General features: G+C 40.5%; 1 protein-coding gene and 1 pseudogene across 9 annotated transcripts in view; one reads left to right on the forward strand and one right to left on the reverse strand.

Moving 5' to 3' along the window:
- CFAP61 (cilia and flagella associated protein 61) overlaps positions 1-27,207 on the reverse strand; it is a 278,254-nt gene that overhangs the window by 248,572 nt on the left and 2,475 nt on the right. For 6 of the 9 annotated variants that reach the window (XM_049100272.1, XM_025469131.3, XM_025469128.3 and 3 more), the window contains exons 2-6: positions 22,478-22,628; positions 13,035-13,203; positions 10,738-10,814; positions 9,831-9,898; positions 9,477-9,603 (exon numbers count right to left, since the gene is read on the reverse strand). In XM_049100272.1, the coding sequence (XP_048956229.1) occupies positions 9,477-9,603; positions 9,831-9,898; positions 10,738-10,814; positions 13,035-13,203; positions 22,478-22,620 (584 nt within the window). In that variant the 5' untranslated portion in view covers positions 22,621-22,628. Of the gene's footprint in view, positions 1-9,476; positions 9,604-9,830; positions 9,899-10,737; positions 10,815-13,034; positions 13,204-22,477; positions 22,629-27,207 lie in introns of those variants that run through there. The other 3 variants (XM_049100274.1, XM_049100273.1, XM_049100276.1) reach the window with 2 other exon arrangements.
- On the forward strand, positions 21,894-22,382 carry LOC112673509 (40S ribosomal protein S11-like; annotated as a pseudogene).

Raw genomic sequence — 27,207 nt, forward strand, 5'->3', positions numbered from 1 at the left:
CTCAAATGGCATGTGACAAAGTCCAGCTATACAGAAACAAAACACCTCAGCTCCTAAAAACAATTCATCCAGTAAAATGTTCAAATTTGAGCATTTTGAGGTAATGAGCACTGCCTGCCTCTGGGATAGGAGAGCGGTGACTCAGTGTGAATTTGTCCAGTACAGTATAGCCACGTGTCCAGCACGTGACCCACAGTATTTCAGGGGTTATGCCTATGTAAGGTTATAATTCATCAACACAAAGTACAATGGGAATGATACTGTTTTTTTTCTATTCAAAAAATGGCTTGGAGGAGGCAACAATGTGCTTGCTAATGTGAATGGATACAGAATATTTTATTTTAACTTGTTTGGAGGAAACAAAAGGTCCATCCTGTAAAGACTGATTGCTCAGGTACCTAAATGTCCATCAAACTCTGAAAAATGTACCAGATGAAAATGGGAGTAGAATCCAAAGTATAAGAAAATCAAGAGCCTCTCAAGGACACATCATTTGGGGTATGGGTGTCCTCTAAGCCCAGGGGAAGGCAAGGTGGAGGAGGACAGGAACCTGAGGGCTCTCCCTGGCTTCCTGGTAGGACAAACACTCATCATTTCCACTATATCAGTTAGCTGGGCTTTCCAGGAACATCATGATATCTGTAACCCACAGAACTTTCCCAGCTGACTGGCACAGTCTCTGGGTGATAGGGAGACCCTCGGGTTGCTTCAGAGCTTCAGCATCCTGATCACTCTTCTGTATAATTACAATCCTAGAGGAAAATCTGTAGGCTAGCTTCCCTTGAGGATAGAAGATGCGTATTATCTCCTTGCCAGCACAGAAAGCACTGCAAACTCACAGGTGGAACGTTCACACTTAAGGACTGGCAGGACATATCACTTCTCGGCCTTTTGGCTAAGATCAAGTGAAGGACAGGCAGGACAGTGGCAGGGGCGAGCCACTTTTGCCTTCATAATATTGGCACAGCCTCTCCTCTCCTGTCTGACGGGATTTTCCACCTCCAGAGAGGATTTGCATTTCATTAGCTAGACTTAAATATGTACTATTGAAAAAGTGATGCTGATGTTACTTTAAATGCCATAAATTCTGTATTTCTTCACGCCCTGAGAGTATATGTATGTGCCTGTGCTTCAAGGAATCAGTGAATGAAGGAAAAAAAAACTCACAAAAGAATCTAATTGAGTGGTCATCCTACAGAAAGCAAGGTATTTGAGCTAAGCCAAACTTTTACCACTGTTTTACCATTTCCACTTGAGGTAGGAGAACCTAAAGTCAGTCTTTTTCTTCAGATGCTTACAACAAAGCACCTTTTTTCTTTCCAAGATCTCTTGAGACCTCTAGTGGCCTTCTGTAAGAAAATCAAATCCATCATTTCTCAACCACATGATGCGTTTTAGAACTTTAGATGGATTTTGGAACCATTTAGTTTCTAACTCCTTGGAAAATGTCATAATTTTTTTAAATGATGGAGGATTTTAAACCCTAAATGACTTCAAAGCACGTTCAAGGCCAATAAGAGGCCCTGCCATTTACACCACCAGGATCTGATCCAGACGTCTATCTTGGCACACCATCACTCCAGCTGGATTGTTAACCAGATTTTACTGGTTGGGTTACTTACCAGGACTCAGGAAGAGCAACAGTGAAGCCCCTAATCGTGCTATTCCTCCTTTCTGAATGCTTTAGAATTCTCATAACTTAAGCATCAGAACATTCATTTATATGAAATTGCTCAGAAGTCCAACTTAAGTAAATTCCAAAAAAGGATGAGGCTATCAAATGCTTAATAAAAACAATTGCTTTTAGAGGTAAAAAGTTAGTATCTAAAAACCATAAACCTCATGTTTTAAAGCCCGCAACTGTCTTTCACCTATTTTACATAGCAGTAATACTGACACAATTTGGTTCACATTTATCAGCAAAAATCAGTATTTTAGTTATTTTACACTGACAGTACATAGTCCTTATCTGGCAAGTCTTCGCCCACTCCCATGAAGGACTTGAAAAAGGTAGGTACCCCTCAGAAAGACTATTCTAATAGTTTCTTAGTCTGAGAACATCTCAAATCCACCAGAGTATGAACCAAGCCCACGATAGATTATAAAGGTGTGTCCAGAAGCAGCTATGCTTTATTTCAAATATTACAAAAAATACAGAACAATAACTTCAATAATTAGTGTCTAAGTGGATGGGCAGATTCCAGCACAATTTTCCACATGGGCGAATCAAAGAACTGGGACTGGGGATTACAGTGTTAATTCCCTGGTTCTGAACAATGTTGCTAGGTAAACAGGAGAAGGATAATTACATCCCCAAACCCTTCTCCAGTATAGTGTTTGAAGAACTGTGTTCTTCACTGTTAATTATCAGTTCAAGTAACTATTGATGAGACAGATGTCAAAAAATCAATGTGGGGGAAATAAGAGAAAAGCAGCAGCCTAAGAGGATCCACCACCATGATCATCTGACCTTCTGAAAAATCTTTTTTCCTGCATCCTTAAGGAAGAGAGATGATCTACCTAAGTGCATTTTCCAGATGTCTGAAATTCTACACCTGCTAGTGTCAAAACTCAAATGTGAATATTTTGGACAGAGGGCCTCTTAAAATGAGTCTTACCTCTTTACCTTCTAACAAGCAAAACCACCAATCATTATAATGTCACCATTCCCTCATGAATTCACTACTGGATGCTGACTGTCTTTAGTACCCACTGTCATCTCTTTGCCATTAGGACTATATGCCTCTTGTGATTTGCTACTTGCAGATTTTCTGTAGGCTGGGCAAGAAGGACATTCCACCATCAGGGGCTGAATGAGCAAGACCTCAGCATCAGGAATCAGGATGGTTTAGTTCAGGCCGGGACAGACCTGTCCCCTTGAAGGCTGTAGTCCATGACTCTAAAGTTTTCAAGGACAAAAGGAGGAAAGGAAGGAAGGGCTGGGATGCAAAGGAAGAAGGAGAGAAACTAACTCAAAACTACCAGTTGCCACATGCTTACTAGGAGCCAGCACTAGGCTGGGCGCAATCTACATCTATTCTTGAGCCACCTACACCCTGAATGACAGGTGAGGCATCAGTGAGTAGATTAGCAAAGATGTCACCTTACTAAAAAGTAAAAGACATAGGTGATTTTTAGATATGCTGCCTCTGTACATGTCAATTTCAGTATATTAGATTTATATACAATTTTCTATTATAATAATAGGTTTTATAGAAATATCTATATTCTATATTCTATTCTGTAATTTATACATTCCTTTTTTTTTTAGATTTTATTTATTTATTCATGAGAGACACAGAGAGAGAGAGAGGCAGAGACACAGGCAGAGGGAGAAGCAGGCTCCATCCATACAGGGAGCCCGATGTGGGACTCGATCCCGGGACTCCAGGATCACACCTTGAACAAAAGGCAGGCGCTTAACCGCTGAGCCATCCAGGCATCCCTGTATTATACATTCTAATTAATTCTACAGTATTATCTATTACAATAGTAGATAATAATATAATATCACCTTGCCAAATATGTATGCTGAAAGTATTTGAGCTTTAAAATTCCTCAAGAAAATGACAATTGCCAAGGTCCATATTTGGTATACTGCCTATACACTTTAAGAAAATATGGAGCTTCTGTGTTGGTGAACATAGGGAGATTTGAGGAGAGTGGCCCACCTGGAGAAGGTATGGAAGCTCTGTTCCCTTTCCCCACACCTTGCCTTGTGTACCTCCCCCATCTGACTGTTCCTGACTTACATCCTCTTATAATAGACTAATGACCTAGTAATAAAAAAAGAAAAAAGTCAAGAAAATACTTTCAGAAATGTCCCTCCCTCACATGCTGTTCCTCTCTACCCCTCTAATTGTCTACTTTGTACATACACATTTAATCAGCCATCCAGATAATTTTTAAATTTGAAATTATTTTAAATTCAATCATTTTATTTCAAACAAAACCTGTAAAATGGCACTCAAACCCACAAATATTGAGATAAATGCAATTAAATAACAAGATATTGGCTTGACCTAACGGACTAGAAACAGTTTTAACAACTGAAAACATTTAGCATTGGTGAAGGTGTAAGGACACTAGACTCCATTGGTTAGAATACAAATTGTTATGAATATTTTGGTTGAATAATCTAATAGCATCTATTTTTAAATCTTAGTATTTAGTACACTCATACCCAGAAATTCCACTTCTGGTACCTATACTTCAAGAAAAACAAAACAAAACACATGAGTACCTGAACATATATGTGCAAGTCTGTTTCCTACAGTACTACTTGTTATATAAAAAAAATGAGGACAAATTTTCATAAATAAGGAATATTAAATGGATACTAGAGCTACATGTTGAAATATTCATCCATTAAAATGAATAAAACTGATCTGGAAAGATGATGAACTGTTATATTAAATGAAAAATTAACAGAACCCATGATCATTTCTATATATAAACAGAGAAAAGATACACACATACTTGCACATGTGTGTATAGTTACATACTCACATAGAAGAATGCAATGAGTAGTTTTACTTTAAAAATTGTTCTAATTTGAAAATATAATTCATTTTAGTAAGTGAACCCATTCCCCAAACTAATTAGCAAATGGCAGAATAAAATGAGAGATTTTTAAATGAAATGAAGCAAAAGTTCAGCAATTAGACTACTTACAAGATCCTAAGCCATTAATTTATGTAAATTTCTGCTAACATAATAAAAAAAAGTCCTTCCTACTTGTGAATGCTTTTACAATGAAACTTCTCTAAAGAATGTAAGTTCCAGGGATCCCTGGGTGGCCCAGTGGTTTAGCGCCCACTTTTGGCCCAGGTCGTGATCCTGGAGTCCCGGGATTGAGTCCCATGTCAGGCTCCCTGCATGGAGCCTGCTTCTCCCTCTGTATGTGTTTCTGCCTCTCTCTCTTTGTGTCTCTCATGAATGAATAAATAAAAATCTTTTTTTTTTTTTAAATTGAACACTTAAAAAAAAAAAAAGAATGTAATTTCCTGAAGGGTAGGAGGACCTATTTTCCTGTGCTGATACTAACAAGAGAAACTTCATAAATCAGGAAGGAGAAATTGAAAGGTATGAGAGAATCAATTAAAAAGATTCTTTAAAAAATATTTCACTCACAGAATTCCTTTATGCATTTGGCTTGTATTCACATTTATATCATGACCAAAAGGGCTTTATAAAGAGAATTATAATGTATTTAGCTATGAATTTAAAAAAGTAAGAAAAACAGATTTCTACGAGGAATTTTCTTCTCTCTTATCCTAAATTAGGTAGATAATTTGTATCAATTTATTTTACTTCTTGGCAATCTTTTTTTAGACATGTGGTCTCTGGATCTCAGAATGCAAGGTAAATGTTCTATGTAGAAAGTAAAAATGAAATCACTTTACATTGCTTGCATAATGTTCAACAGCAGCCTCCTTCTCTTTGTTTCTCTTCATCACCAAACTTCCCTAAAGAGCAATGGATATCCCCTTGCTTTCACACCCTTACCTCTCATTTATTCAGCTCACTGCAATGGGATTCCCCAAACCGAACTCTGCTCTTCAAGGAGGGACAAAACCAGACCCAAACCAAGGGGCTGAAGGTAGGGCACTAGTAACTAAGTGGCCACTGTTGGCACAGAGAAGCCAAACGCATGAGATTGAGAGAAAGATGAAGCCCAGGTCCTGGGAAGACAGAGTTCAGAGAAAAAGAAGAGAAGAAGAGCAGAATGGGGCAGGGTTAGGGTTGGATATGCTAGTGCCAAGGCAGGGAGCCACCCTTCTTCTTACCTAAAGTTCATACAACTTTACTTTAATGGATACAGAATTCTCCAATATAATTTTTTTCTTTTTTAAAAAAATAGTTTTTCTTTTAAAAAAATTCTTTTTTAAATTTATTCATGAGACACAGAGAGAGAGGCAGAGACATAGGCAGAGGGAGAAGCAGGATCCTCACAGGAACCCGATGTGGGACTCAGTCCCCAGATCGGGATCATGCCCTGAGCTAAAAGCAGACACTCAACCAAGGCATCCAGGTGTCCCCATAATGTTTTTTCTTTTTAAGATTTATTTATTTATTTATTTATTTATTTATTTATTTATTTATCATAGACATAGAGAGAGAGAGAGAGGCAGAGACACAGGAGGAGGGAGAAGCAGGCTCCATGCCAGGAGCCTGATTCGGGACTTGATCCCGGGACTCCAGAATCGTGCCCTGGGCCAAAGGCAGGTGCTAAACCGCTGAGGCACCCAGGGATCCCCAATTTTTTTTTCTTAAATGAGTTTGGCAGATTGTGTTTCTCAAGGAATTGGCCCATTTCATCTAAATTGTTGAAATTACAGAGCTGTTGTAGAGCCCTTATCCTTTTACACCTGTCAGATCTGTGGTGACATCACCGCTTTCATTTCTGATATCACTCATCTGCCTTTTTCCTTGGTCAGTTTCGCTAGAAGTTCATCAATTTTATTCAACTCATCTGTATCTTTAAATTTCTAAATCCAAAGACCTCTTATTTGTACTCAAATTATTTGATTTCCCTGCATTATTTGTCACCTTAAGAGTCAGACTTCTATAAGATTCCTTGCCGTCTCTTCTACTTTTCTTCCTTATTATTGTTAATAGCTCATCTTCACCTTTCAAAATTCTGCCCCAGGCCTCTGCGTTTTCACTTTAAAATCTCCTTTTCAACTAGACAATCTCCTTCATTTTCATGACCTCCTCACTCATGAGAGGACCTGTATTTCCACCTCCCACCTGTCCATCTAATGCTATTATTTCCACTCCCAGCTAATGAACCCACCATCCCCCATATTTGAAAATCTGAGTCACCATTAATACGTTCTTTTTTTTTAATTTATTTATTTATGATAGTCATACAGAGAGAGAGAGAGAGAGGCACAGACATAGGCAGAGGGAGAAGCAGGCTCCATGCATCGGGAGCCCGATGTGGGATTCGATCCCGGGTCTCCAGGATCGCACCCTGGGCCAAAGGCAGGCGCTAAACCGCTGCGCCACCCAGGGATCCCCCATTAATACGTTCTTATCCTTCAACTTCTCCATCCAGCTGGCAACCAAACTGCACTTTCCCTATCAAACATTTCTTTGCATCCTTGCACTGGTCCCAACTGGATTCCTGACTTGTCACTGCCTGAATTCCAGCTAGGATCATTTCTTGGCCAGACTGTTCTGTATTCCTCCGTTATAAGCACTAACCATATGAAATTAGTTATCTTTCACACACAGCCCATATCATGCCTCTTCATCAGAGCTCCCTGCTGGCTCAGGATTAAGCCTTCTCACTATAATTCTTCCTTTGCTATCCAGTGGCCTGCTCTTCCTTCCCACACCTTGAACAGTAACGACACCTGCCTACTGCCTGGTAATAGACATTCCAGGTGCTTTCCTGCCTCCACCTTTGCCCAGTCTGTCCCCCTGGTTAAACTCTGGCTCTTCGTTTCTAACTGGATTCAGAGGCTACCTTCTCTGTGAAGCCTAATTTTAAATTATTTTTTTTAAGTTGAGGTATAGTAACATATAGTAAAATGCACAGGTATTAAGTTGGGTGAGTTTGGGCAACTGCATTACCCTCAATCAATACACAGAGCACTGCCATTGCCCCAGAATTCCATTGTGTTCCTCCCAGTCTCACTCTTCCCTCAACCAGAGGCAACTATTCATCTGTTCTCTATCTCTACAGATCAGCCATTTGCACATCACACAAGAGGAGTCAATAGTCTACGGTCTTTGTTTCTCTGTCAGCCTTCTTTCACTCAGCATGAAGTGATTGATTGGCCCTACTGTGTCTACAAGAAGCTCATCATGTTTCATTGCTGAGAGGTATCCACTGCATAGACGCACCAGTTTGTAAATATAAAAAACATTTACTTGTTGATGGATATTTAGATTTGGGGGTGGAAGAAGGCACAGAGATTTTGTATGAAGCTATATTCATCCTTCTCTGTCCTTTGTTTTCCTAAGCCATCCAGCATTATAGTTTATTGTAGCTGGGTGTGTCTTCCCTATTTAACTTAATCTTAATCATTTCATTTCCTTGGGCATTTACATGTAAGTGAAAGTATGTTAAGTACTTAGTACGTCCATTAGCTCATCCAATCATTGCAATGATTCCATGCAGCAGACAATACCGTGACACCCACTGACAGGGAGAAAAATGAGGCCTGAACAGGTCAAGTTCCTTTTTTAAATTAACCCATCTGGTGAGTAGTCAAATTAAGATCAGTATCTAAATCTGATGCTGTCACAGTAAATTCTTAACAATTATGCCATAATACTACATGCCTGGCACTTTTTAAAAACTTAAATTTAATTAATTAATTAATTAATTAATCTATTTATTATTTTAAAAGATTTTATTTGTTTATTTGACAGAGAGAGAACACAAGCAGGGAGAGCTGCAGGCAGAGGAAGAGGGAGAAGCAGGTTCCCCAAAGAGGAGGGAACCCGATGGGGGACTCGATCTCAGGACCCTGGGATCATGACCTGAGCCAAAGGCAGACCCTTAACTAACTGAGTCATCCAGGCACCCTAATTTTAATGCTTTCTAAAGAAATCCAGCATTCAGGGCAACAGTTTACCCAAGACACAGCTTATTCTCCACTGATAAGACTAAGCAACCACCCTTGTGAAATGATTTCATATGCACTTTTATTTCAAAAAGCTCTTTTATTTTGCTCACAATTTTGTGAGTCAGAAGTCTGGGAGGACTGAGTTGGTCAGTCCTCACTTGGGGTCTCTCCTGGGGCTGCATTTACATGTCAGCTGGGCTCCAGATATTGGGGGGACTCTCCTTGGCTGGACGTCCACAATGGCTCATTCACATAGCTGGCAGTCGATGCTGTAAGTGGGAGCCATGCTAGGGCTCGACCTCAGGGCCAACATGTGGCCTCTCCAGCACAATGGTCTCCCAAGATCACCTTTAGGACAGCTTGCAGGATGGAAGATGGTGTTGCCGCCATTTTTGGAAAATAGAATCTGCCACAGCCATTTCCTTAAGGCTGCTGAACTTTGGGGCATGTCACTGGGCCCACTGATGGTAAAGACCTTCAACTTCCAAAACTTCTCTTTGGGGTCAATAGGCTCCTGACTCACTGACTGTCGGAAAATAGGTGGGCTTTATTGGGAAAACTAAATAGGCAGATTCATTTTTAAGTTTATTTGAAAGTTATTTCACCCAGTGTGGGGCCAAGGATTGTGTGTGTTCAGAAATGTGTAAGTAGTAAATGCACAACTTTGCTGGCCACACAGCACCAAATGAGTCTCATTAGATATTTAGTCCTGTAAATTATGTCAGTAAGGGAAACTGTAAACATCTCCAAATGAAGTAATATTTATAGGTATTATAAAACAATTTAATCCAAGCTATAATCACCCACAATAAGAACTGGTAATTTGCAACTCTTTGTAAAGTAACTGTCCAGGTAAAACTTAGAAAGGAAAAGGCACAGCTCTAGCTTTACCTGGCATTGCGGATGTGCAGCTGAGGGTAATGGCGATGCCTGTGACATATATGCACAGCAAAGTCCTCATCATACATCAGACTTGGAATGTTTCCCACTTGCTCAAACACAGTTATGAGAGTTGAGCCTAAATCACAGAGACAAAGAAATGGGGTCTCATTTTACCAAGGAATAACTTTAGGACTTCAGAACAAAATGTAGCTTCCATTCTAAATTGTATTTTAATTGTTCTGATCAAACAGGCACATGATGTATTTAGGACCTGGAAGTCATTCTTATTCCCATTCCCCAAGCACCATTTTAAACATGAATTTCCTACATTGGCAGCTGGGGAGGTAGTTGCATAGACCTTACCTAAGCTCATGTAGGATGGCACTATGAGAAATATGAAGTACAGTTCTGGCACTGCCTTATACACGGTCCTGGCAAGGGGAAGAGACAGTGGGACAGGTGTTAATAACAAAGAAATCCCATTAGCTGGCCCTGTTTGAGAAAAATGCCTTCACTAAAAACATCAGATATTCATAAATCCACATAAGCTCCTTTGCTCCTTGCCTGCAAAGGCAAGAACATCTTCAAGGCAATTTCTTTTCCTTCTCTACTCCTTAAATTCCAAACGGACTCTTTTCTGTCTGTTCCATGGAGGTACAGAGAATAAACAGTGCCATATTCATGTGGCACACCATATTTCTACTGACATTAACCTTTGACCTGGCATCTGGATGGTCTGGTGTGACATTACAAAGTGACTTGAAAGCTGAGGCCACCACCCCCAAATGTCTGTGCAGGCTGTCAGACATCACCCAGTAGCCTGCCTGATCATATTTCGACACACCATATTGTTCAGGATGCTTCTGCAGTCTGTCAGGTTAATAGACATTTCTAAAGGTAAGATTGAGGAAAACTATTTTTAGAAACATCCAAACCTATGACGCTTTACTCTTCCGCCCCAAATGCATTTTTTTTAAATGACTGCACTACCTATTTGCCTCAAATGATGGTAGTTAAAGATGTGTGTTGAAGGGAGTGCTCAAAGAAATAGATTTTCTTTCAGAAATATTACTGCTGTTCAACATAGATGCTCTAATACAGCCATAGGTTACAAGCAAATTAAACATTTCAAAGAATTTCACGTCTTTTGAAAGGACATAGTCCTTTTGCACATAGTCTCTTTCGTGTCATTTTGGCATTAATGCATTTTGTCTATGGGACTGCCGGCCAGCCCCCTGATGTCACCATCTGCAAGACCCCAGCCACTCACCGAATAATCTCTCTGCAGCAGCCAACAGAATACTCATCCACGGCCACAAAGAGGTGCATGAACAATGTGTTCAGAGGCTGCACAAGGAAAGAAAACAAGATTGAAGGCTGAGTCAGCATTTCGGCTGTTATCAGAGCAGGATGGGAGGTGGGAGAAGGATTTGGGGGTGGCCACAGGCTCAGAGCTGCCCATTTTTTGGGGGTGATATTCTATGTCTAAAGTGATGAGACACTCAGGCAGCTTTCAAGCAATCTCACTGACTCCATTCGCTGCCTTCTGTCCTCCTAGCCTAGAATAATTCAAGGAAACAGGCACTGTAAATGAATCCAATGCATCCAGCCCTTCTTTCTGCCCTTGCGAATGGGGCTCTGGGCAGGGAAGTGCCTGCAGGGGAGTGAAATCGATTATTAACTCAGTAGTCTTGTCCTCGGGGGTGTCTATGCCAAGTGAAAGACAATCACCCATTCCCCAGGGCTCTTGAGTCAGCAGCTGCTGCTCTATTCAAGTGACACAAGAAAAAGATTCTCTTATGAATTTGAAGGATGGAAGGCAGATGCCATGTTATGAATCCAATGGCTTGTTTTGTTCAACATTCCCAGAGTCAGAATCAAATATTACTCTTGGGATCCAGAAAACCTGAAAGCTGGAAACTCAGAGTAGCAAGATGCAGACGTGACTTTAGGTTAAATCTTCCCAGTTTTTAAAGAGATTTGTGGGCAGGCCCGGTGGCTCAGCGGTTTAGTGCTGCCTTCAGTCCAGGGTGGGATCCTGGAGACCTGGGATCGAGTCCCACGTCGGGCTCCCTGCATGGAGCCTGCTTCTCCCTCTGCCTGTGTCTCTGCCTCTCTCTCTCTCTCTCTCCCTCTCTCTGTCTCTCATGAATAAATAAATAAATCTTTTTTAAAAATGCTGGATAACATGTTGGGGTGCACATGGGCCTGTATGTGTGTGCACATACATGTGTACATGGCAGGGGTGAACTTCCTCATTCACACAATTGGCATTCCCTAGGGTTCTGGAGACACAGTCTTGAATTCCACTGATAGACAAGCATGCTACCCACAGACCTGGCTTCTAGCTCTCTACAGAACTGGGGCGCTCTCTAAAGAACTGGGGCCATATGCGGGCCTGGCTCTGGCAGGCTGAGGGCAGAGAAAGCTCAGATTTGACACCAGATACCAAGTCCAGCTGCCAACAGGTTGTAATGTGGTCACATCTAGAAGACATCAAATGAGCCAGACTCCAAGAGTACACCTTGAAAATTACAGAGACAAGAATCTGATAATAGACAAAAATCTATTATCATTGTTACAGGGGCAAAGGTGTAAAGTCTGGTGCCCTCCCAGCATATCAAAGACTTCAGACACTGAGCCTAAATGTCCACTGACTGATGGAAGGATAGAATATATATACATATACATATATACTATGTACATACACACACAATGAAATATTACTCAAAAAATGAGATTTTGCCATTTGTGACAACATAAAAGGACCTAGAAGGTATTACACTAAGTGAAATAAGTCAGGTAGAGAAAGACAAATACCAAATGATTTCACTTAAGTGTGGAATCTAAAACACAAAAAAATAAAAAATAAAAAAAATAAAACACAAACGAACAAATGAAAAAAAAAAACAGAAACATATCCATAAATACAGAGAACATATGGTGATGGCTAGTATGTTCACCAGCCATACTAGCTGGTGAGGGGGGTAGATGGGCAAAAGGGGTACAGGGGAGTGGGAGGTGCAGGCTTCCAGTTACAGAATGAGTGAGTAAGTTACAGGGATGAACGTTTCAGCATAGGTAATATAGTCAATGGTATTGCATTGTAAAGTGACAGGTGCTAGCTACACTTGACATGAGCATAGCATAACACACAGAGCTGTCCAATCGCTCTGTTGTACACCTGAAACTAATGTAAAATTGCATGTCAAGTATATTTCAATGTAAAAAAAATTTTAAAAAGACTTTGGACAGTGGGGGCACAGTGTGAAGAACTGGGAAGCACACATCTGACCCTCGCTCCCTCCTAGATCTGCAAAGGTGTGACCTATGTCTTGCCACCAGCTGACTCATCTATTATCTTCTCTTGTGCATCCCCTCCAGCCTCTTGCTCTTGGATTCACCTTTCCTCTCCAACAGCTAACTTTGTTTCTAACTGTCACGATGTCACTTTCTGTTTTGAGTTTTGAACTGCTCCGCCTCAAAACTGATAAGACATATGTGCAAACGTAGGACTTCCTTTCAAAATTAAGGCTGTTCTAATAAGAATTGTGTGTAATTGCTTACTGTGCACGGGATTTCACTGTCAAGTTCCTGGAACACGGATAACCAGTTGTCCTGATTGGAGACATTCCAGTTGGGATAGTCCACAAAGGTAGCCTGGGCCATGATCTCCTCTTTGTCATTGCAGAGGGTAACAGCAAGGTTTGCCTTTTCCCTGTGGAAATGATTAAAACTGCACACATGACAAAGATTACCAAAAGGTAGATGAGGTGATGTTACTTTTATCCCCTCCTTTGGTTATTGCAGCCTAGTTACTGAAACTTACCGTTGCATAATGAAACCTCTAGAAGAGGGGAAAAATGTGGCAGCAACTTTGAGAGCACATCTTTCAGGACATCTGGGGCTACCAATTAAATTTTTATTGAAAATTACATTTCATTAGAAAGACGTTGTATTTACATGAAGTGTCCAATACCCTTCCCTTGGAGATTGGCTATAATTTTCCCTATACTTTGCACCTTGTCAATTCCACTGTGTTGGCTTAAACATGTAAAGTTAGAGTGGCCAACTGTTCCTGTTTACCTGATTCTGAGAAGGTCCCCAGGACATGGAGCCATTGGGAATACAAGTCCTGAGCAAATTGGGATGAGTTGGTCAGCTATGCAAAGCAGAAAAGCCGAAAATTTAGCCTCACCTCTGTCAGCTATCCTAACCAATTTCTGCAAACCTTGAGCCCATGCCTCCTGGGTTGATGGATTCTTATGGGATATGAGTATCTATCAGCTGATCCACCTGCAGGATGAAGACCCTCAGGGGTCTGGCTTAAGCTAAGGCAACCCAGCAAGCTAAAAGAGACAAGGGTAGAGAAGCAGGTTTTCCAATTCTTATTCTGGTGGTTGTCCCAAAGGGATATCTTTTTTTTTTTTTTTCTTTTTCCAAAGGCAACTTTCAAATGCTACCCTGTCATGCTGTCTGGGGTGATAGCAAGAACTCTGACTCAGAGAGAGTCTATAGTTTACTGCATGGAGAACCATTTATATATAAATTGAGATGCAGTTTTCATTTTTTCAGCTGGGTAAGATCTACTGGTATCTTAATTTGGAGGAAAAAAAAGACTTAAATATCCTTTCAAAAAACAAAGTTTATTCCTTAGTAAGGGGACAAAGATAGCATGTAACTGAGGAGGAGAAAAGGTAATGGAAAGCACAGAGAGAAAGTTCTAGATGCTCTCCAGTTATATTTTCATCATTAAAGTAACAATTGTGACTGCAATCAAAACCAGAAAGTAATCACAAGAAGAGAAAAACTAATTAGAAAAGTCATCCTCCGTACCACTTCCATAGGTAACCAGTGTTGATATTTTGGTGTCTAACTCACCAGATTTTGAGAGTAATTATACAATGAAATGTACTTTGTAAGTTTTTCAACATGGCATCACATAACCCATACGTTGTAGTCTGCTTTTTTTCCCCACTTGACAGCATACCACCTTACTAGAGCCGTTCACCAAAAAGCAGTCTCTCATACACGGGCACTTCCTGTGCTTCATTTTTTTCTTCAAATTAGTTCACTTTTGGCTTAGATAAGACCATTTCCATAGGAACTTCTAACATCATAAATGGAAAAGCAGTATACCTTGTTCTGAAGATAACCATAAAAAAATCAATTTAGAACAAAACTTGTTCTTGTGTGTATCTAGACAAATCACCTTGGGTACCAACAGAAGTATAGACACTTTGGGGAAACATCATGCTAGGGATGTCAATCTCAGCACCTACAGCCACTGTCTCCTCTCACAGGAGATCCACTCTTCAGCCATAGAGGACTTCCTCTGGGTGCACCTACCCCAAGGTCCCTGCCCTAGTGCTGGCTATCACGGAAAGAAAATAGTGGACTGCCCTCAGGTCCCAAGAATACACTATCCACATAGGGGGCTAATTAGCAAAAGGATGCAGCCCCACAACCTCTCCAGTCTGCTTCACCAAAGCCCTGCCCCTCTTAACACTCCTGGAGTGGTTCCCTCCTGCTCCTGGTCCTCTGGACTCCTCTGCCCCAGGCTCCCACAGCCATGACTTACTGCTTCACAGATAGCCCTCACTCTAATTCAGATGAGAAAATGCCCAGAGCACAGGACCCGGCGATGATGGTAGTGATGGAGGAGGAGGAAACGGGCAAGAGCTGGGCCAAGGCAGCTACCATCCCCTCAGGGAAACAAGGGAAATGTGTTCCTGAAATCCCAATTTGAACTTGAAACACATTTATCCATGGGAAAACAGGGTGGTGGTTGGGTTCCATAGTACAATTAGCACAGTACTATACCACACAGACATTATAGATTAAATAGGCTTTTGTGGGTTGGCCTGGGAAGCCAGCCATGAGTAACATCGTTTCAATGGGAAAATGCACTTCAATTTCCAAATGGCTGAGTGCAAGAAAGTAACTTTTATAGCATTATCCTTTTGTATGTATAATTTCCACTTCTTATTACCTCTTAACATGAGTCCTCTTTGGGACAGATAAAAATCATTGTAGGGGAAAAGAAGAGAGAGAAGGAAAAAGGTAATGGGAGAGGCTTGTTTTTAAAAGCTGGGTTTAGAATTATTCTTTGGAATAAGTCAAATAAAAAAATACACACACACCCAAAATACAAAATTCACACAAAATATTCACACAAAATACATTAAAAGTATTCACACAAAATACATTAAAGCTCAAGGATATTATCCAGCAAGCAAAATCACAGTTCTTTTCATTAAAGTAATGTCTCATTTGTTCACTTGGTTTAGCGAATTTTCCTTTAGCCAAAACTCCTTTTATTGAACTGAACTTGACGGAAATCTTGGTGAAACAGTATCCACATTTTTTGCTTTATTAAGCAGCACAAATGACACAGATCTGGGTGTTCCCAGAGCCTGTCATGGTTTCCTTCCCCCTCCAGCCCTTTGCACTGTGACATGTGCACTCGATGTGGCCAATTCTTTTGGCTCTTTCCCCACTCATCTGCTATGCCCAATCTGCTCATTTTCTCCCCTACCATTTAGCAGGGTTTTCAGGTGAGGTCAGTTGTATTCATTCCTACATCTGTGACTGAGCCAGCAGGTAATTTAATGAAACTCAATAAAACTAGGAAAGAAACCATCAAATTTAGAAATGCTTGTAAAATGGGTCTCTAAGCCTTGGGGTTGGCCTGCCAAGGGAATGGGAGTTACCTGAATTGAAAAACGAAAGGCGGGATCCCTGGGTGGTGCAGCGGTTTAGCGCCTGCCTTTGGCCCAGGGCACGATCCTGGAGACCCGGGATCGAGTCCCACATCAGGCTCCCGGTGCATGGAGCCTGCTTCTCCCTCTGCGTGTGTCTCTGCCCCTCTCTCTCTCTCTCTGTGTGTGACTATCATAAATTTAAAAAAAAAAAAAAAGAAAGAAAGAAAAATGAAAGGCTGCATGGGCTGAGTACCAACTATCTGGGGAGCTCCAGGACACTGATGAAAATGTAAATTTACTTTTTACTTCTGAAGATATGCTGGCTTCTAAAGTAGGTCACAACCTTTTTAGTTATTAGGATCCCATTTCAACATTAATTTTTAAAAAAAGCCTTTCACTACTCTACTCCCACATGGCATAAGCTATGCTTTTCATATCTGTCAATTCAGAAAACACATAAACACATTAGACATGTGGATTTGAGCTACGCTGACAGCCACTCCAAGACCCAGCAGCAGTGTGAAGCTCATCTTCAGAAACAACTGGCTGTCAAGAACTTTCAGGTAATTAGTATGTGGCTGTGTATAGGATTTGGAAACACAACTCTGTGGAAGGTTTTTGAAAAAACATCTGTAGAAAGGCCCCAGTTGTAAGTCCACCTCCATCCCACATGCTATGGTCTGAATACCCCCTAAAAGGATGGGCCATTGGCAACTGATCACATGGATCACTGGTGATCACATGGACAGGACAATCACATACCCTCCTGCTCAGGCCAGCTATGATCCACTTTCACCCCAGGAGGGGCAAGTTAGACGTGCACATTTGCTACTGAGCTGGGGGCTTATAGTTTATTTACATGCAGAAATTTATTAATGTAGTAAATTACAGTATACAGTGGCCCCCTGCCACTTGCTTTTCCTTCTCAGAGGCAATCATGCCTCCCTTTGTGCCATGTTCTGCAGATTGTTGTTTTAACGATATATATGTAAGAAAATTCCATTGTACTGATAAAGCAGTGCTTCATCCTGTTCTATGACTGCCTAGCTGATAAGAAAGGAAGGGAGGGAGAATAGAAAAGCTTGCCTCTATCTGACCCTAGTCCTTGCTCCCTTAAAGGCAGAACCAGAGGAAAGGAGGAGAATAGCTATGAGCACCTCCTAGGAGCTAAGCATGGCCCTGTATTTAACAACTATTCTCACTGTCCCACTCATCCTGTAAATTAGGTACAATCGTCCATCTCACAGAGGAGGATGCTAAGGCTTAGGGAGGTTTTGCAAAATCACATGGCTAGTGGTGAATTTATTCATTAATGCAACAAACATTTACTGAATACATACCAAGTGCCAATCTTTTTTCTAGGCCCCAGGGACACAGCAGGGAACAGGCAAAAATCCCTGCCATCATGGAGCTGATGTTCTAGTGAATAGAGACAGGCCAATTTTGAAAACAAAACAAAACACAACAACAACAAAAAACCTAACTAAAATGCACAGAATGTCAGATGGGGACAAGTGCTGTGAAGAAAAACATGGGGAAGAAGATGAAGCTTGCAGGTGTGTGCAGGTGCTCTTCCAAGAGAAGGTAGTGTTTGAGGTGTGATGGAAACTCCTCTGTAACTGTAAGCTGAGGCACACATTTGCCTGGGGTGTTCCAGGAAAAATTAAAGAACTCAGTGGAGCTCAAGGATGGTGAGATCAAAAAGGAAAAGGGTGGGCTCTACACCAGATCATGGCAAGCACATGGCAAACCAGTGGAGGGTTTTGAGCAGAGCACAACAGGATCCAGCTGGTGTGAACAGTGTCACTTTGGCTATTATGTTGAGAATAATTTGCTGGGGCAGTGGGGAAAGGGGGCGGGAGAGGGGTGATGAGCAAGGGTTGATGCCAAGGTGGAAGCAAAGACCAGAGAGGGGATGTTGAAATACTCGAGTGAGAATGCCGGTGCCTCACAACTCAGCTCAGCAGAAGTCAAGTGGAAAGCAGCAGCCAGGTTCTGGATTCTGAAGGTGGAGCTGACAACTCTGCTGGTATAGGAAGTAAGAGCAAGAGTCAAGGTGACACCAGGGTTTTGGGTCCAAGTAAGTGAAAGGCTGGAGTTGCTGGAGTTACTCAGATGGGGAAAGTATGGACAGAGTAGTTTGAAGGCAGGTGATTATGGTGCTGGGTGGGAAGCACCTACTAGGTAGCCAAGGGGTGACATCCATCAGGAAGCTAGAAATGAATTTGGAATCTAGGAGATTCCATCAACAATGTTAGCTGTTTTGTACATTTAAAGCATAAATTCACCAGAATCGTTTCTGGGGGGTTTTGGGGGGTTTTTGTTTTGTTTGAAAGACAGGAGGTTGGTCTTTACATTTATTCTATTGTCCACATGGCTAACAAATTGTCCCAGTACTATTTCCCCACTACTGTGGTCATCAAGTTTTCATAAATGTGTGGATCTCTTTCTGCGATCTCTAATTCCTTGTCCTGATTACTATATCTATGAGTCTTTAGTTGGGCAAATCTCCCCACCTTATTTTTCTTCTTTCAAATTGCTCTGGCCCTTTGCCCCCTTGTATAAATTCACACCCATATTATCAACTTCAATAATATTCCTATTAGGATATTGATTGGAGGAGAATTGACTTCTTTATGTTATTAACTATTCCTATCCAAAACATGGTATACCTCTTCATTTATTTAGGTCTTTTTTGATGTCGTTCAGTAAGATTTAATAATGTACCCCATAATAGGCTTGGATATGTGGTTCCTGGGAGGGAGGGGGGTTCCTTTGAGTACTGTCTTCCTCTTGAATAATACTTTTAAGAGTATTTTCATTCTAATTGCACACTTGCCAATTTATCTGTTTTGGTTCTGTATTTTACCTAACTTATTATTTATATCTTATATCTTACTATTTATATTTAGTATCTATATAAGTCATTATCATTACTTCTTTATGCAAGTTTGATTTTTTTCTTAGACCTACCAACTTATTTATGCATATATTTGTTCACTTTCTTGTATCTTGGCTCTTCAGATGAGATATTCTTCCTTCTGCCTAGAGTACATTCTGGGGAATTCCCTTTATTCAGGGTTTATTGATAAGCTCAGTTTTTGTTTGTCTGAAAATGCATTCATTTTTCCCTAGATATTAAAAACCTGTTTCCCGGGCAGCCCAGGTGGCTCAGTGGTTTAGCACCTACCTTTGGCCCAGGGCATGATCCTGGAGACCTGGGATCCAGTCCCATGTCGGGCTCCCTGCATGGAGCCTGCTTCTCCCTCTGCCTGTGTCTCTGCCTCTCTCTCTCTGTCTCTCATGAATAAATAAATAAAATCTTAAAAAAAAAATAACCACCTGTTTCCCTGGGTACACAATTTTAATGTGGTGCTATTTTCTAATATTGAAGACATTCTACTATCTCTGGCTACCATAGTAGCTACTGAGAAATCATTACTAGTTTAATCTTCAGCTGTTTGTAGGCAACTTGCCTTTTCCAATTATTTTTCAGATCCTCTGTTCAGCTTTGGCATTTTGCTTTCATTATGATGTGCTTAGCTGTGGATTTCTCTGTGCATTTATCCTGTTGGGGATTCACTGAGTTTTCTAGATCTAAGAATTGGTGTTGTCAACAATCCTGAAAGCTGTCAGCCATGATCTCTTCATATATTGCCTCTTATACTTCCCATTGTCTCCTTCTAGAAGTCTGATTAGACCCAACCGTAACTGTTAATTGTTCCATTATTTTTTTTGCCTCTGTCTTTTTGTGCTGAATTTTGGATAATTTATCGGTATTGGTCCCCCAGTTTGCTACTTCCGTCTTCAACTTTGTTATGATATTTAATTCATCCAATGAGCTTTTAATTATAGTTTCACTTCTAGATGGTTTGACTTTTTTTTCAAATATCACTATTCACTTTTATGGTCTTTTCAAATGTATCTTTTTACTGTAGACATAGTAAGCATAGTTATTTTATATTCTTTGACTGAGTTAAGATATGAAGTCTTTGAGAGTCTGATTCTGCTATATATTTTTTGTTACTGGTTTTCAGTGATGGTGCATGTTTCCTTGCGACTTTTGACTGTGAGTGCATATCACTTAGAACTCTGTGTGCATTATTTGAAGTTTGAGTTGAAGCTCCATCCTTCAGACCTGATTTGTGTTATTTCAGCCAGTTTCCAGGACACACTACTAATCTGAGACCACTTTTAATCAAATTCTCCACTTTGTTTGCTTTATTCAGTCGACTGGTAAACAAACATAGCTTTTGTCTGAAATTGCACTCATTATCTAGGAGGTTTTGAAGCTTTTTGGGATTACATAGATAATTAGTATGGACCTTAAATGAACACATGCTTACAAATTCTTAACGGCTTTGTCCACCTTCATTCCATGCTGAAGTTAAAAAAGGCTAGTTTCCTTACTGTCCCAGCTTCAGCAGTGGTTTTCTGGCTCATTCATCCTTATAATGAGCAACCCAGTTTTATACAAAAGGATCTAATACTTCCCTCCTTAGGTGGAGGGAGTATTTATCTTCTGTTCTTTGCAAAGCTGTCAAAACAGAAGCAGGAGGTCTCTAGAATGTAGCAAAAATCCTCAAGGAGAAGGTGGCATCGATTCCTGCTGTTTTCCTAAAGTTTCTGATTTCATTTGGATAATATTCTCTGTACAGTCCTTAACTTTTGTGTTCACGTGTGTGTATCGGCATGTTGTTTTCATCCAGAGGACATCACTAAGGTGTTTAATCCACCATAATGGCAAAAAATGGAATCATTTAATTGATATACACATTTTTAAAGAATTTTATACATGTTGCCCTGCTGCTCTCCCACAAAATTATGTCTATTTACATTACATTAATCAGTGTGATGAGCAGAAACCACAAATTCTAATGTCTTAGGCTGGCTTCTTAGTTTAAACATTTCAACTGGATTTAAATGTGAAGCTTTATGAAATCTAAAATAGTGAGCTATCTTTTTATCTTTTTCAACAAAAATAATAAGGAATAGATTATAGAATAGTTACAGTCTAGTGAACAACAACAACAAAAAAAAAACAGGAAAAATCTATGCATATTTTGAAGTTTAGAAGACCATTTTTTTTTTAAGATTTTATTTATTTATTCATGAGAGACACACACAGAGAGAGAGAGGCAGAGACACAGGGAGAGGGAGAAACAGGCTCCATGCAGGGAGCCCACTGTGGGACTCGATCCCGGGTCTCCAGGATCACGCCCTTGGCTGTAGGCGGTGCTAAACCACTGCGCCACCAGGGCTACCCTAGAAGACCATTTTAATAGCAATGGTTAAGAACAAATCTGGGCATTGTGGCTTACTAACTGCTTGACCTCCAGTTTCTCATCTGTAAAATGGACAAGATAGTGGCTATCTCAGAGTTGTAAATAAGACAATACTAGCAAAACATAGATAGAGCCTGACAGAAAAAGTATTCTCGAAACTAGCAGCAGATATTAACTTACTCCAAGTGACTCTACTAGTGGGTGGGGCAGTTGAGATTAAAACTCAAGTCTGCCTAAATCCAAAAATCCATGAGAAACCCTTTCAACTTGCAGGTTGTTGTGAAACTTAAGAGATTGGTTGTTCTGGGACATCTCCTCAGCAGGATAGATTTTCTTGGGGCCCACTTCCTCACCATAAAGCCCTGTAAGACAAGGAGTGAGGTCCCTCCTTACATGTGATAAAATTCATAAACAGCCTTTTTTCAGTGGCCAGGAAGATGGCAGACATTCAGACCAAACATGCTTGTCAAAAGCAGCCAACCATCTTTCAGAATAAGAAGAGGGTCCTGCTTGGAGAAACTGGCAAGGAGAAGCTCCCACCATAGTACAAAAACATCAGTCTGGCTTCAAGATGCCCAAGGAGGCCACAGAGGGCACCTACATCGACAAGAGATGCCTCTTTACTGGTAATGTCTCCCTCTGAGGGTGGATACTGTCTGGTATCCACCTTGTAACCAAGATGAAGGTGCATAGAACCAGGTCAACTGCTGAGACTACCTCCACAACATTCAAAGGGACAACAGCTTTGAGAAATGCCACAAGAACATGTCTGTGCACATGTACCCTACTTCACATGAACGGGATGTCCAGATTGGCGACACTCACATAGGGCGAGTGCTGGCCCTTGAGTAAGTCTGTGTGTGTGCTTCCACGTGCTCAAAGTCATGAAGGCCACTGGCATCAAGATGCAATTCCAGAAGTTCTGAGACTAGACATCTCCCCATACCCCAAAAGAAAATAAAGTTATTTTCCCAGGGAAAAAATTGATAAACATTCTGGGCTTACTTAGCTACATACTTACAGAAGATAGATGATATTAAGCTTCCCAAACAGCTTCTGGGTAAATTTCCTAATGAGGTTTTTGATACAATAAATATCCTGTGATTCTGTTCTTCGGCAATGAACCACTTCTACTTTTCCTCTTGGAGAAGTGAGCACTGACATTTTTGATTCTGTCTCAAAAAGAGAGAAAAGAGTTCACCATTAATTTGAGATGACAAGCCAATCTAGTTACAGTACTTACTAAATCAGACATTAATTCAATTTCCGTATGGTCAGAGTGAACATGGTATTTGAATACTGGTGGGACACATTTTCTCTTGGGAGTTGGTGGGAGGACTGTCATCGCAAACCAGCCACATGTTTCTCTCCAGGAGAATGATGTTTCTGAGAACTGGCCCATCTAGAAATTTCTGCAACTACACTCTTTGTTCCTAACAAAGCTACTTTAATACTCTAACAATAGGACTGAAAAACACTGAAAGGAGTTATTTACGGATTCAGAATCCTCTTTATTTAATTGGCCACCATGGCATGTGGTCAAGAGTTACAGGGGAAATACTGGCAACTTCTGCCCATGTTCCAAATAGAGTTCCCCAAACTGGAGCCCTAAAAGCAATAGTCCTGAGAGATATTTTGAGACAGAAAAAAAAAAAAAAAGTTCCATGGTCAATTAAGTGTAGGAAATGCTGTTTCTGATGGCCTTCCTGTGGGGCCACCATGCCCATTAGAGTCTTTGAGAAACTCCATAATAAAGTACCTCCTTTCTTTGTATAGCCCAGCCTTTCCCACAGCTTTTCTGAGGAGAATTTCTAGTGACACCAACAGTGGAGAATCTAATGTTTCAGAAAGACACTTTGGGGAATGCTGCTGACAGGAATAGCAGGCCACAAACTGATTTCAATCTCTCTTTTAATGTCTCAATATGTGTGTGTGTGTGTCTCTCTCTCTCTATTTCCCTCCTCCCTCTGTCTGTCCCTCCATTCCTTCTTTTTTTCCTAGGGAAAATCATTTTATTATGTATTAGCCAGTATGCTCAAAACAGGCATTACCATTCACCACTGTGCTGACCCTAGGAACAATATGGAGCATGGCCAGCACCCTGGAAGGCTGCTTCATGGCCCCCCCAGTTCAGTCAACCCTTCAGAGGTAATCACAATTCCCACTTCTACCACATAGATGATCTTTGCCAAGTTTTGAGTATCACATGAGTGGAATTATATAGCGTGTGTGGTTTTCTTTCAAAACACAATATTATATCATTTGGCTTTTTGTTGTTATTGTTGTTGTTTACATATGTACATCCTTACATAATTTTCAATGTGCCAAAGTACCAAAGAACTTGGGCACTGCAGGGGTCTGACACGGCATGAGACAAAGCCCCTCCTTCATCAGATGAGCAAAGTGAGGCCCATGAAGTGAAGTGACGTGCCTCAGGATACCCATATTTGGTCAGAAACCAAACCTTGGGCAGTTCTGGTCCAGCCCCCTGGCACTCCTCCCATTGAAGCAGCCTGCAGGCTGCCTCTGTGGGCAAGGGTCCCCTGCCCTCATAGTCCACTGCTGTTCATGAACTGTAGTCTGACTGCTCTTAGCCATCAACAGTTGGATGTTAAGGGTGCAAGGTGTAGGGTCAGGCAGGGGGACTTAGCAAGGTGGCAAGTGGCCATCAAGAATCCTTATCTAGTGGCCTTCTCCTTCGTGAATTCAAACCACCCTCAACTTTTGCAGGCCTCCATCAGCACCTGCAAAGCAAACGCAGCTCTTGCAGATGCCCTACGTTGTCCAAGGTCACAGAAACTGAAAGGAGGGGTTAGAAACTGCCAATTTTTCATTTACGATGGAAAAGTCAACAGCCAGATGGTCCAGATGTTTCTGCAGCCCAGTAAGTTAACAAACAAGTCATGTAGGCTAAATACAAGTCTGACTTCCTCTTCTTTGATAGAACAAGGTATGCTATGTGGCCACTGCCTCACAGCCTTGGTGTCAGGGTAACTGAGGTGAACCGGGGAGCATGTCTACTCTCAATTCTAGCCTCGTGTTGTCTTGTGAAAATGTGAGCTCAGAATGGCAGGTCTTCACCTTCTGCAAAGGAAGAAAACCTTAATATTTACAACAACATCCCCAAAATCAGAAATAGTGGATCAAAATTTTCTTCACAGTCTGAAGACGTAAACATTTCTTTAAGCTGGTTTAGCCTCCACACTTCCCATGGCAAAGCCATCCATAACACTCTCTCTTTACAGAATAACTGTAAGGAAAGCCCAGCTATCAGAAGGTGACACGGGGCCATGGCTATGGAATCAGAGTACCAGAGATGAGACCCAGTTCCTAACCCCGATTAGCTGTGTAACTTTGAGCAAGTTACTTTAACTCTCTGTGCCTCGGTTTCCTTATCTGTAAATCAGAGATAATACACATATTGTAAAAGGTTTTATAAATGAGTTGTTATATGCAAAACACTGAAAGCAGTGTTTGACATGTGCTCAGTAAATATTGGCCATATCATCATTAATATTATTACTATTGAGCAGGAATGTTCTCAGGATTCAAAATAGTAAACATCAAAAAGTCACTTGACGCTCCTGAGGTCTGGGGGACCTTCATCTAACTGCAGAGATGTCAAGCCAAGGAAACTAAGAGATGGCTAATGCTTAGGTGGCACCTTCATAGTTTCCTGGGCATCTCTATGTTGTAGACAACCATAGGACCAATCAATCCCCTTTGCAATACAGACTTTCTTTCTTTGATAAACAAATACACCTTTAAAAAGTGGCAGTCAAGTTTTGATGACCTGATAACATTTCCTTTCTAAGATGGCTTTACATAGCCCAGCTGCAATATAAGCTGATTTCATGTTCTAACGCTAATGTCAATCTTCCTTAACATTTAATTTTAAAAAGTATTTTTAAATACAGCAATGCATTCTTCATTATATCTTCTCAATGCATAATACTTTCTCAATGTGAAAAACATAAAACTTTATATATAAGGCTGAAGTTGTGACTTTTTATTGTGGCAAAATATACAAAACATAAAATTTGCTATTTTTATCATTTTGAGCATATGGTTCAGCGGCATTAAGTACATTTACATCACTGTGCAATCATCACTGATACCCATATCCAGGCCTTTTTCATCTAAAATTCTGGTGTGAAACTTTTTGGACCAACTGAAATCTCCTCTCCTTTGGGTTTGGCATGTATATAATTTCAGACAGTATCTTCTATGTTAGGGGAAACACAATACATGCTGGATGGGCACAATGACCCAGGAGGAAGATATTCCATACAGGGTTTCACCTGAAGGCTCCTTACTCCCAAATTGGAGAGGAGCAACAAGCAATAAAATGACAGTATTATTTCAAAGGAGGCAATCAGAACCTGGCTGACTACCATCTGAGCAATTAAGTATTCAGTAATATTTTCCATACTCTCTGTGGATGTGAAATTAGGTGCCTTCTACAAAGACATGGCATTAGTAGAGACAATAAATTTTCATATTTGCAAATATCTTTTACCTACTTTGGGTAGAAATGGGACATTAATAGGTCTATATTCTTGTCAAAACTAGCCATAAATATTGTCATTCCTGGTTTTGGTTTTAACTTAAAAGCAAAACTGGAAAGAGACTTCCTGTTTGTGAAACATGATGTTGTAAGCTAATGCTATAATTATATATAAATTTTCAATAAAATAAAACAAGAAAGCATAATTAGATAAATGAGCTTTGGGAAAAAAAAGGAAACAAGGAAAGGAGGAAGAGAAGAAGCAAAGGGAAATCTCCCACCCAGGTGGCAGTGACTTTGTGTACAGAGGCTCACTGGAATCATCAAATGTGATACAGGCCCTCAGGGCGAGAGTTTCCACCCTCCATGCCAAGAGCAGAAACCAAGAACTGAAACTAAAGCCATGCATACAACCTGGACCTCAGAGGGGTGGACTTCTTGATAAATGAGACTAAAAAAACTGAACCCACTAGCCCATGGAAGTGGTTAAGCAGCTTTCTCCACCGATAGCTCTGGGTAGAAAACAAAAGAAAACAAAACCACTTGTGAGGAGTCCAAATCCTAAGCCAAAGTAGCGTGTATCCCAACCCATGCTACTTGTGTAGTGTGGAAGTCCCCAGGAACTTCAGATAATAATCTGTGAAAGAGATGATGACATAACTATGTTTACAATTATTAGAAATGTAGAAAGAGAAAAGTCGTGAGAAATAATTATGAAAAAGAACAAAAACTTTAAAATGGAAAATATGGTTATTAAACTTTAACTGGATGGGTTAAAAACATTAGTCAAGATTGAAGAGAATAAACTAGAAGGCGGATATGAAGAAATTTTCTAGATAGAATCACAGAAATATATCGAAATCACAGAAAGAAAATATAGAAAGCAATGAAGACACAGGTAAGACAGAATAAAAAGAACATCTATGGGTATAGGAATTCCATCTACAACTTATAGGAATTCCAAAAATAAGTAAATAAAATGTTGTTTGATAATAATGGCTAATGATTTTTTGGAACTGAGGAAAGACCTCAATCCTCAGGGGCAGAAAAATAAAAATAAATAAAAATAAACCCTAAATATTTAGCAATGAAATTACAAAACACTAAAAACAGAAAACCTGAAAGCAACCAGGTAAAAGATAAACTGCCTATGAGAGAATAAAAATTAGACTAAGAGTGTATTTCTCATCAGCAACAGTAAGAGCCAGTGGCACCGGGGCTGGCAAACTTCCTCTGTAAAAGGC

Source organism: Canis lupus, chromosome 24 (assembly GCF_003254725.2).
Source record: "Canis lupus dingo isolate Sandy chromosome 24, ASM325472v2, whole genome shotgun sequence".
NCBI lineage: Eukaryota > Metazoa > Chordata > Mammalia > Carnivora > Canidae > Canis > Canis lupus.